The sequence below is a fragment of the Uloborus diversus genome, chromosome 3, assembly GCF_026930045.1.
Source record: "Uloborus diversus isolate 005 chromosome 3, Udiv.v.3.1, whole genome shotgun sequence".
Classification (NCBI taxonomy): Eukaryota; Metazoa; Arthropoda; class Arachnida; order Araneae; family Uloboridae; genus Uloborus; species Uloborus diversus.
The window spans coordinates 40,589,629-40,601,646 of NC_072733.1; the positions used below are offsets into that span (position 1 = coordinate 40,589,629).

General features: G+C 33.8%; 1 protein-coding gene across 1 annotated transcript in view; it reads left to right on the forward strand.

The window, feature by feature from the left end:
• The first annotated feature begins 1,062 nt into the window (after positions 1-1,062).
• LOC129218713 (nephrin-like) overlaps positions 1,063-12,018 on the forward strand; it is a 122,201-nt gene continuing 111,245 nt past the window's right edge. Inside the window, exons 1-2 of the mRNA XM_054853036.1 lie at positions 1,063-1,071; positions 6,722-6,968. Of these exons, the coding sequence (XP_054709011.1) occupies positions 1,063-1,071; positions 6,722-6,968 (256 nt within the window). The remainder of the gene's footprint in view (positions 1,072-6,721; positions 6,969-12,018) is intronic.

The following is a 12,018-nucleotide window of genomic DNA, read 5'->3' on the forward strand; positions in this document are numbered from 1 at the left end:
CTGTGGTGATTTGCAACTGTGCATTTGGGTCTGGCAAAGCTAGCACGGGAGGGCTTAATATTGCTTGCTTAATATCCTGAAAAGCATCTTGAGCCGCTTTATCCCAAAAAAAAGGACTATCTTTTCTAAGTAAATTGGTAAGAGGTAAAGCCCTTTTTGCGAAATTCTTAATATATCTACGGTAAAAATTACAACATCCCAAAAATGACTTTACTGACCTCTGATCCTTAGGTGGTAAAAACTCATTTATAGTAACAGTTTTGTCTTTATCTACGTGCAAACCCTCGGAAGTTACAATTAATCCCAAAAATTTACAGGATTTAGTGAAAAATTGACATTTTGCTGGATTGAATTTTAGTCTAATTTTCTCAAATCGATGAAGAACTTCCTCAAGGAGTTTTAAGTGATCTTCCTGAGTTTTTGAATACAAGAGGATATCATCTATGTAGACTAGTGCTCCTTTGTGTAGTAAATCTCCTAATACATTTGTAGCAATTTGTTGGAACGCTTTCGGCGCATTTCGGAGACCAAAGCAAACGCGATTAAACTCATACTTATCTCCGTCAGGAGTAGAAAAAGCTGTTTTGTGTCTATCTCTCCGGTCAATTGGAATTTGATTGAATGCAGTTTTTAAATCAAGAGAACTAAAATAATTAGATCCTGAAATTTCGTGCAAAATGTCGTCTAAAGTCGGAATTTCAAAGTCATGCGTTTCAGTAATTTCATTTAACTTTCTGAAATCGAGAACCATTCTCCATTTATTTGTTTGCCAAACAAAAAGAGCTGGGGCGTTATACAAAGATTTTGATTTTGAAATTATGCCAGCTGATTCCAAATCTTGAATTTGTCTCCTAAATTCTGCCCTTAAATTGTATGGAATTTTGTAAATGGGACATTTGATGGGGTGATTATGATGTAGTTGAATCTTATGAGGTTTTGTTCGTGCTTCCTCTAACTCCATTGTCGTCCTAGCAAAAGCAGATTCATACTCTTTTAAAATACTGAAAATTTTTGATTTTAAATTTGCACTCAATCCGCTCATGTTGAAGTCTTTTTCCGTCAATGGTTCAGGTAAGTCCCTTGAAACTGGGATGTCTGAGGGGAGCTCCTCAAAATTGCTTACATAGCAAATGTTAGTGTGTTTATTTAGAAAAAGGCCTGAATCAGTGGTGTTATTAACTCTGATTGCCGCTTGTTTATTACTATGGTCAATCTTAATTTTATCACTGTCAAACGAGACACCTTTTACCTTGGAATTCTGGAATTCTTCTTAATACTAGCACTAATGCAATTGTCTGTACAGATGGGCACTTCAACGTAAATAACTGAGCTCGAATGTGGCGGAATTAAAATTTTCTTATTAAGTTTTAATTTAATTTCCTCTCCCAAATCAATTATATTAACAACTGTGCTTCTCGATGTAATTGGTATCTTTGTGTTCCTGATTTGCAAAGTGTTATCGTATAAGTTTAAATTTGCAGTTCTATATTGTAAAAAATCAAACCCTAGGATTCCTTGATAATTTTGGTTAAAGTCATGCTTAGTGATGTAAAAAATTTGCTCTAAAGGTAAATTTTGAACTTTTAAAACAACTTTAAAACAACCCTGGATTTCTAAATTCCCTCCATTAACAGATCTGGCTGAAATATTATATTTGATCTCTTGCAAATCTTTTTTCTCTAATTTTTCAAAAATACTGGGTCCGAGTAAAGAAATTGAGGCACCCGTGTCCAAAAGACAATTGCATTTTACACCGTTGATCTCGACATCAATCGTCGGCAAACTGTAATTAGGGTATGGGTTTGAGGAGGGAGAAGGGTCGACCCTGTAACTGCTAAAATTAATTAATGCCTTCTCCCCCTGAAGTTTAAATTTTGATTATTTCTCCCGCGATAATTATTACGATCTCGTGAATTGGATCTATTCCTTGTTTGCCTTTGTTGTCTCATATCTCTATCTTTGACAAAGCACTCAGATAGCTTGTGATTTGCGCCTCCACAATAATGACATCTGAAGTTAAACTGGCCTCGTCCCCTATTGTGGGTAAACGAACCCCTACCTGTATGTGCGTTTCTGTAGGAATTCCCCCTAAACTCTGAATTACTATTCCCTTGCTCCTGCACATTAACCGCGTTCGTTTGAGCTCTTAGTGTTTGCACTTCGGTGCTTAATTTTGCTAATTGACTGGTCAATTCACTGACAATTTCGTTTTGTACTCTGTGTACATCACCAATTTCTGTTTGTTTTACTGACGCCTCATGAATTTTATTGTTTTCCTCCTCTTGTGAAGCGATTGATATTGCTTCATTTAACGTTTGCGGGTTCTTACTCAAAACAAATCGCTGAATGTCTGCTTTCAATCCCGCTAGAAACCTTGCTATTAAAGCAAATTCTGGCTTACTTCTGGCATTAGTACCATATTCCCTGCGTTATAAACCTGAGCTCCAACTTTCCTAATTCTTAGACCGAAATCAAATGCGCTTTCTGTTGGCTTTTGGGAGCATGTTGCCAAATCATGTAATGCGCCTGTAATTGAAATTTTCCTTTTAAACCGTTCTATTAGCAAATTCGCAACCGTGTTGAAATCATTTTCTCCCGCGATTGTCGAAATAAACAATTCAGCTGCCCCGGTGAGTTTGAGTTTCAGAATGGACAATTTCTCTTCGTCCGACCAATCGTTTAACTGTCCTACTTCATTTATTTTGCTCAAAAATTTCTTTACGTTAATAGTGTCGTCCCAGGAAAACTTTGGAACTAAATCTATTAATGCCATATTGGCTGTATTGTTTTGAACAATTATGTTCTGTGTTGCTCTGCCCCTACGATACATTATGATACCTAACCTAACACACAATTAACTATTAGTAAGCTTCAGTAAAATTGAGAAATTGAATAAAAATTCACACATCACTTAGCAAAGATTTTTCGTTACCCCCAAAATTCACTTTGTATGAAACATTTTGCTATTGCTTTACACAAAATAAATGCATTATAAAATAATAAATAAGTGAAAACAACCAAAAGCATGAGCAATTGATAGGAAAAAAAAACACTTAAATAAATAACTGTAGCGCAGAGTCAATTCAATGATCATTCAAAAGAATGCATGAAGCAAAAATTTTCAAACTCTTCTGAATCGTAATTTTATGGAAATATCTCATGGAATATCATGTATCTCATGGAAATATCACAAAATTGTTACAAATCTAAACTCAAATAAAGCGTATTTCGAAAACTCTCACAGATGCATCCAGATCGCTTTAGGCTTAGAACCGGCATGGTCAACGTTCGATACCAGCATAGAATCTTTTAAACTAACTGGTTTTTTTTTTTTTTTCAAAAAAACGTATCGAACAACCACGGCGATTACTTTTCAAAATATTTTAGATTAAACGCCAGGAAAAAAATGGTCACTGCACCAATGTGATGGAGGACTATCCGTGGGATTGCGTTGTGTAGATGTTAGCTCCTGCCATCACAGGTAAATTATCAGTTACGCTAAAGCTAAATCTGGCGAATAATCAATTTATTTTGTCACTAAATACAGTACACTGATTCTGGGAGGAGAGGGAGTGTGGACTTACCCAAAACTCAACGGAGGAATACCTTCGGCATCATTCTGCTGGAACTCCATGCTATGAGAGCAGCCGGTCACCAACGCACAAAACGCACTACTGCCGAGACCTCCTGGCTCACACCCTCGACTCTCTCTCTAGGGGTCTGTGTAGGGGGCAAACCCCTGATCAGTTTGGTGTGCTTCCTTAGCTGCTGGCGCCATCTATCGAGGTTCTCCTAAAACTTACTTCAAATACGGATTTCTCCGCCACACTCATAAGGCAAATCAGTAAATTAAATGTATTTTGCTACGAAAATAGTTGAATTAATGAATTTAATATAAAAAAAATTTTTGCTGATAAATAAATGACTTTATTTGTTTATTTAGTTTTAAAATATATATTTAGTGTTAAATTCAAGGGGAATTGAAGACAAAAATCCCCCGCTACCCTCCGACGATTAAATTTATATTCCTTAATAAATATATCGTAACTGGTGTCCAATTTCTGAATAGATTTAATGTTTCATGACGCTGTCACATTAATTTACAGTTATGGCAATACTAATTACCAGACTTCGTTGGAATTTTTATATATACTATGCTCCCCGATTACTAAAAGACGCCTGGACCGATTAGGAAAATTCTTTTTCTTTTTGAAACGGTATTCTTCTCCCGGTCGTCTAGTGGTATTCAAGTCCGGGTATGAGGGATCCTAGAGAAATCGAGGGATTTCATCAAAAGTTATACTCGAGCTTTGTTATTTGTAAATTCATAGCGTCTCACTAAGTAAAACGATTTTTATGGTTTTTTAGTTTAATGAATAAGAGTGATCTTACTGAGGTCACAAAACAATTCTTCACCATATTTGTACTTTAGAAAAAAGTTATGGGCAAAAAACAGTAAATATCATTTAATTTCAATATTAAACGAATACATTTAAAATCCATTGTTAAAGAAAGTGACATAAAACAAAGGTACTTTCTTTACTCAGAGTTAAAGAAAGTACCATAAAACATAAATATTGATCAGGAGAGAGATTAGTAGGCATATCGCAAATTTATAATAAAGACTCCTCTGAAGCAAACAGGAGATTCATTTAGTATCATTGCTCTAGTTTATTTCGATCTTCATATATACAACATCACAGTAGATACTCCGTTTCTAGTGTTTATCTATAACAGGGCCAAGTAAAGAGAAATGTAACTTTTTTCACGAGTTAGGAGAAACGTATTATTGTGAAATATAAAATAGTTAAGAAAACTATTGGTTCTAATTAAACTAGCTAATGGTTCTAATTAAACTAGCTAATGGTTCTAATTAAACTAGCGCACAAATAAATCTTGGAGAGGAACAAAGATCAGTTTTTAGTGCTAATCGTATAAAAATGAAATGCTCATTAAGATTTTTTCTTTTTTATACCGAATTTCAAAAAAGACGTTCTCAATTTGTCGGATTGTTTTATATATGTCCCCCGTAAACTCAAACACGCATAAATCAATTCGGATTTTTTTGTTCCTCATTTGGAAAGGTATACACTTCCCAGGTGATCCCATGGTCATTAGGTCAGTATCTGAAGATGGGATTCTTGAAAAATCAAGAAAACACTTCAAATTCTATGGGCAAAGTTAAAGCGATTTCTGTTGTTTTTCAGTGACTCGTGAATTTTTTCGGAAAGCATACTTTGATAAAGTCAAACTGATGATGAAGACAATTTTCTTTGTAAATAATTGCGCATTTGAAAAAGCCATTCGCCTCAGTTTTCGGAAGTCACTGTGTTCCATTTCTTTCTCTATTTTGCTCATCTTAGCAGTTTTCAGGCTCCTGTGCTCGACGCTTTCTCACTCGAGGTGTACGTAAGGAGTGTACTACATGCTCTACTCTACGTAGTTATTTTATATTTACACTACTAAAAAGCAAAAAAAAATATTTTCAATTAAAAAAAGAACCGACTTCAAAAAACAAAGAGGGACTAAAAAGTAAATAACAATTGGTCATACTTACATACGATTTCCTACTCAATCGTATAAATCAAATTTATTTTACAATAACAGTATAAAAATCAACTAAACTAAACATCCAATTATAAAATAAACACTGATTTTAATTACTATACGATAAATTATTTTAATACATAACTAATTAAATACGATCTTTAAAATTTAATAACTATTTGAAGTCGTGGCCTCCTATAAACTACTACCTAACGTAACTGACAACCTACTAAATCCTAAGTTAAACACTAATTTAACAAAACGCGGAAGTCTTTAAAACTATACCTACTCAGTGACATTAGGTAGTACTTTATAGGAGGCCCCGATATCAAATGGTTTTTAAAAAATTAAGAGATCGTATATAATTATTTAGGTATAAGAATAATTTATCATATAGTAATTAAAATCAGTGTTTATTTTATAATTGGGTGTTTTGTTTTATAATTGGGTGTTTAATTTAGTTGATAATTGTACTGGAATTGTAAAATAAATTTGATTTATACGTTTGAGTAGGAAATCGTATGTAAGTTTGACCAATTATTTTTTACTTTTTAATCCCTCTTTGTTTTTTGAAGTCTGTTCTTTTTTAATTGAAAATAATTTATTTTAACAGTGATTTGTGTTTTAAAACTAAACAGTGAAGTGTAAATGAATTTAGGTCAGATTTCATTCTGTTTGGCTACTTTCAATAAACGATAATGTGAAGTATTTATCTGTTTTAATTATTGCCCATGTTTCTGTGTTATAATTCAGCTAGATAAGCTGTAAGGAGTTAAATAAAATGCGTATATTATAAGGGTTGTATTACATTTTGTCGTAACAAAGTTTGAAAAAAATATGTATAGGCAGAGTATTTTTTTTCTGCAACATGGGAAAAAAAATTCCAATCAGGAACCAAATATTTATTTTCAGCGAAATTTAAAATATTTTTGCAATGATTTGAAAACTAGTAATGTTATATTAATTGAAATGGAAAAATTGCCAGTGGTAAATGTCTTATTTGGTTTGGTATTACACTCACAAAGTACTAAAAGTATTCTTTATGTACTCAGTTTCTTTGAAAAACGCATAGTATCGAAGAGCAATATCAAAATATCTGATGGGGACACATATTTTTTTTAATTGAAAGTTTATTTCCTGCAGAAAAATGAGTAACGTTTGCAACTTCTCACAGGTACGCCTTACATGTTGGTCCGGAAGTAGCAACCCTACTGCACGTATATTTTGGTGGAAAAACAACTCTCTACTCAAGCAGCAGTATCAGACACAAACCACAGACTCGGCACACGGTGGATCATCAACTCGTAGTCAAATCAATGTTCCCCTGACATCAAAAGATGATAGTAGTAGGTTTACTTGTGAAGCTAAAAACGACGCTTTTCAACGTTCCGTTCAAGAGCATGCTACCCTTCGAGTGCTGCGTAAGTTCTTCATTTTATTTTAAGAGTTTATTTTAACTTTTACCTAGATATCACTGTGATGTTGGCATATGAATTCTTTGATAATTTCTATATTAATGACATTTCACCAAAATACTTTTTACAACTATGGATTGATCTAATGGAGACATACTAGGAGGCGTGGTATTATCAGTTTTTAGTTTACGCGATCAAAGACTGTTTTGCACACATGTTTCCACAAATTTAAAGAAATCACGTTGAAAACTGTTAAAGGAATTAACGCAGTTGGTATTTTGCTTAAAAAAACTATTTTGAATCAATTTAATATAAACGGGTATGCTGCCGTGTCCTGGTAAACGGCAGTATCTGCAGAAATGAGTTTTCGAAATATTTAAAGAAACTTGTTTTGGATTCAATACTAACTATGGGGAAAAGTTCGAATTAGACGTCTTTTTCGCGCCTTTTTTTTTACCGGAAACCGAATAAACGAGCTTGTACAATAAAGATAAATTAAAATAGATAACAAAAATGCAAAAAAATCAAAACTGAAAAATTTGCAGTTACTGCCCTTTACCTGCACACAGCAGTATGCATCACTATCGAGAAATAATAAATGCATAAATAAAAAAAAATAAAATAAAATAAAATATATTTAAACATTAGGCTTAATTATTAAATACCTTATGAACTGTACACCAAGTAGAAGCTGTTTTCTTTGATGCGACAAATATACCCCATATATTATGCATAAGAAATGCACTCTTAACTTATTTAAACTGGATAAAAACTTATTTGCTTTGCAAGAAAGATAAAATTAAACATGAGATCTAAGCACTAGGTCAGCACTAAATATTAAGTGCAATACACGTTATATCCTAATGCGATGCATACGGCTAATAAATTACATGTAGAATATTTTTAGTTTATAAACAGGTATGTATTGATTCTGAAGAAATGAATGAACAAATAATTTTCAATATATTACTTGTGCAAAATATTTGAAGGTAAGAAACAACACTTACATTTTTTTAATGTTAAAAGACCAAAAACTTATATTTTAAAAATATTTCAATCATTTCGAGTAGCGAAAGTATAGCGCGTAGCTTTTAGACCTTCAGTTCATGCTGAGTCAGGTTTTCTATAATGATAGAGGAATGTGGGGCAAAAAGTGAATTAGCCATTCAAAGGGAAATGGTTCAATATTTACTATATTTTTAGCTCTACTTATCTGGTAATATTTTAACTATGTAGTAACTCTTGTTTGTAGCTATTCCAGTCAAGAAAAATATATATGCGCATATTAAAGCACATGATAATGTGGGCAATTTCAAGAAATGATGCTCAATTTTTATAATTTTTTGTAAGCTAAAAACTACAGTTATTATAAATAAAAATATATTGTTAAAAATATCTGAAATATTAATTGAGATCCAGAAATATTCGGTGCAATATTTATTCAATACTCTAAACTATAGCTAATACTCTTTCAATTTTAAATGTTTTGTGCAATAAATCAAGGACATGCAAGGCAAAAGGAATGGGGCAAAGTGGAAATTCGTTTACTTATTCAACCATTTATTAAATTTTTAACGTTCTCATTATTAAATAATTTACAATGCTTCAATCAATAACTCCTTTATTTCATCATTCACATATATTCTTATTCTTTCACTATTATACACTCATGTTTGTGAAAATTGCAACACGATGAAGGAAGTATCATAGTTGAAGGAAATTTAGTACACCGTTGAGTGGTAATGGTACAAATAAATGATTACATTTTTAAACCAAACAAACAATAAAAAGAGAAAGAAATTAGTATTTTGTGTGGCCACCACGCGCCGCTATAAGAGCTGCTACACGACTCGGCATGGAGTGAACCAAAGTTTAAATATCTGCTTGCAGAAGTGTATTCCATATTGTTTGTATGCGCAACCAAAGTTCGTTTGTCGAAGCAACAGGACGAGGATCACGAGCGAGACGCCGCTCAACGAAATCCCACACATGTTCAATCGGTGATATATCCGGGGAATATGCAGGACAAGGAAGAAGCTGTACCTGCTGCGAATTAAGGCAGGATTTGACAGTCCTGTCGACATGTGGACGGGCATTATCCTGCTGGAATACAGCCCCTGGCAATCCTTGCAGAAAAGGAATAGCTTGGTGCTAAACATTTTCGTTCATGTATCGGGTACTGTTCAAATTCGCAGCAATTGTGATCGTCCATGATATGCTATGCCACCCCAGACCATAACTCCGGGTGTTCGTCCACTGTGGCGTTCGATAATGCATTTCGGAATGTGGCTTTCACCAGCATAGCGCCTGACACGAATTTGGCCATCATGGTGCCACAGATTGAAGCGGGATTCGTCAGAAAAGATGACCTGTTGCCAATCAGCACGCCAGCTTCTATGCACATTGGCCCATTGGTAGCCGCAGGCGGCGACGGTTTTGCGTGAGAGGAATCCTGTATACAGGAATCCTTGCGCGCTGCCCACGCTGCAGCAGACGTCTCCGAATTGATGAAGCACACAATGAAACACCTGTAGCTGTTGACCACTGTGCTGCCAATTGTCTAGAAGAAGCTGTGCGGTCCGTCAGTTCCATATGCACCAGGTGTCCGTCATCGTGAGCTGACGTCACATTTGGAAATCGGGGGTCCACTCCTGGATTTCCAAGCTGTCCGACCCTCGTCCGCCTGCTGCTTCCAAACACGCATGATTGTGCTGTTGTTACGCTGCACACGAGCGATTACTGCACGATAAGACAATCCAGCTTCACGAAGGCTGACGATTCTGCCCCGTTCAAACTCTGAAATTTGCTCAAATTTCGATTTCTTTCGTCGAAGAGGCATAGTAAAGATTCAGTTAACGTTTACTCAAGCATACAACCACCGATAATCATACACGCCTCACTACAGCCTTCTATTTATATTCGGTTCGATCCGCCGTTCAGAGGGCGCTGATCAGCATACGCACGCGCTACCGGTCTGCAATTCCAATCATTTGCATATCATGCCCTACTTAACATTTCCTGCAATTTTGAAATAACTCGAGTAAGTCCTTCCTGGTGTTGCAATTTTCACAAAAAGGAGTGTATATAGTACTCATTAATGCTTTCTCATGCAATAATTAATTACTTTATAAGTGTATTGTTCATTTTATGTTTATTTATTAGTTTTTTGTTTTATTTATTCATTCATTTGATGAAACATATTTTTAATAACAAGGAAAAAGTGTATTTAATTTGAAAAATGTTTTATTTTTCACTCATATGAAAAAAAGAGTGAAACTTTTTCACTTTTTTTAGGAACAAATTTACTGCCGAAAGTAAAAATAATGTTTCAATGCAAAGTTTACTATAAAATACATTCTTCTTTCTTTGTGTACTGCAATTTTCAAAACATGTTTCAATTTTTTTGATTTTGAAAAAGGCAAGTTATCTTAACTATATCACTTTGCGTCGCATTCACCTACTTAGCATACTTTTAACTATTTTCCAAATTAAAAAAAAAGGAATGTCAAAGAAATATAAAAAAGGGATATAAAAAACACCGAACTTCAGTGGTTACACAAAATGCAAAATCGATTAAGTGTGGGTTCCTCATTGCGTTTTTTTTTCTCTTCTTTCTTAACAAAATCTTTTGTCATTGATTTCAAGTGACAACAAGTAATTTCAATTTTCACAACATTCTATGCAATCTATCCTTACAGGAATGCAAAACACATGTGTTCCCTAAAGTTCTTGTTGTTTTCCCCTTATCGAAACTCTCGTGGTCAGAAATTTGTATGCAATATTTTTAAATACATGAAAAAAAAGGTATAAAGTTGTATTCCTTGTATATATGTTTGTAAATATATTTTTAAATATTGAAATAAAACAGCGGATAAACTGCACATTATGTGCTCAAGCAAGTACGCTTCTTTAATTGACGCTCATTCAAAATAACGCAATTCGATTAAAAAATCAATCTGAAGGAAATTTAAAATCATGTGATTAATCATTAATGTATAGCATAGAAAAAATTAACGAAAGTCATGCGTAGTGATCAGTATTGTGGGATAATTTCAATCAAGATGTCTACGATCTCATGATCTTCCAAGGACGTACTCTCAATTTTGATTAAAACAAATCATTTTCTTCGACACTCCCTCTCAACATTCCCCATTCTCTCATTCTGCGGGCACGCTTAAATTGTCCAACAAGATTAAAATACTTCTTTCGAATACTTACTGGATCCATATTCTCTTTGATGGTACACTCATTACTCGCGCAGCATTTTCCCGGCCACATCCATTAAAAGGATAATCAGAAAATTGTGTCACAAGGGAAAAATTGATAAGATTGCTAATTGCTGTTATCGCACCAAGGCTATGGCGTGGGTATCTATCTGCATTTATGAATTTTGGCAGGGCCATTTGAGTTTAAGCTTCTTAGCTCCTCTTAAACGAAATGAGAAAGCGATCGATTGTTATTGATTAGCATGAAGCAAAAACCTTGCCTGGACACGTTCGTTCTCGCTGATCTTGTAAAAATAATTATCGAAATTCTTTTAAGCTAATCAAGTCCTGGATGATACGAGTAAAACTATTGCATTTGCTTGATTAAGTGAAGTAAGTTATAAGTAAACAACTTGAGTGGTTGATTATAAGAAATTAAGTATAATAAGGCATAATAGATACATAATCATAAGAGCAAGCATGTAGTCATAAAAAGTTAAATAGGATAAAGTGCACTTAATTCAATAATCACTTTTAACGTAATGAAGATATGCTTCATTGATTTGTAAAAAAAAATTATGTTTTTAATGGAAACAATTTGCACGTTGAACGAAACAACGTATAACATTATATAAGGCAATACATTTTGTATATTGAAAATATACACTAACAAAGTACACTGGTGTCCAAAAGTTAAGCATAATTGCTATTTATGTGAGTAATGAATGAAATATACATCGAAATAGGAGTAAACGTGATATGCGAGTGCAACACGATTACAAAACAATGAAACTACTAAAAAAACTGTAATATTTACTTTTATTATTCAAAAGAATAATTTGAAAGAAAAT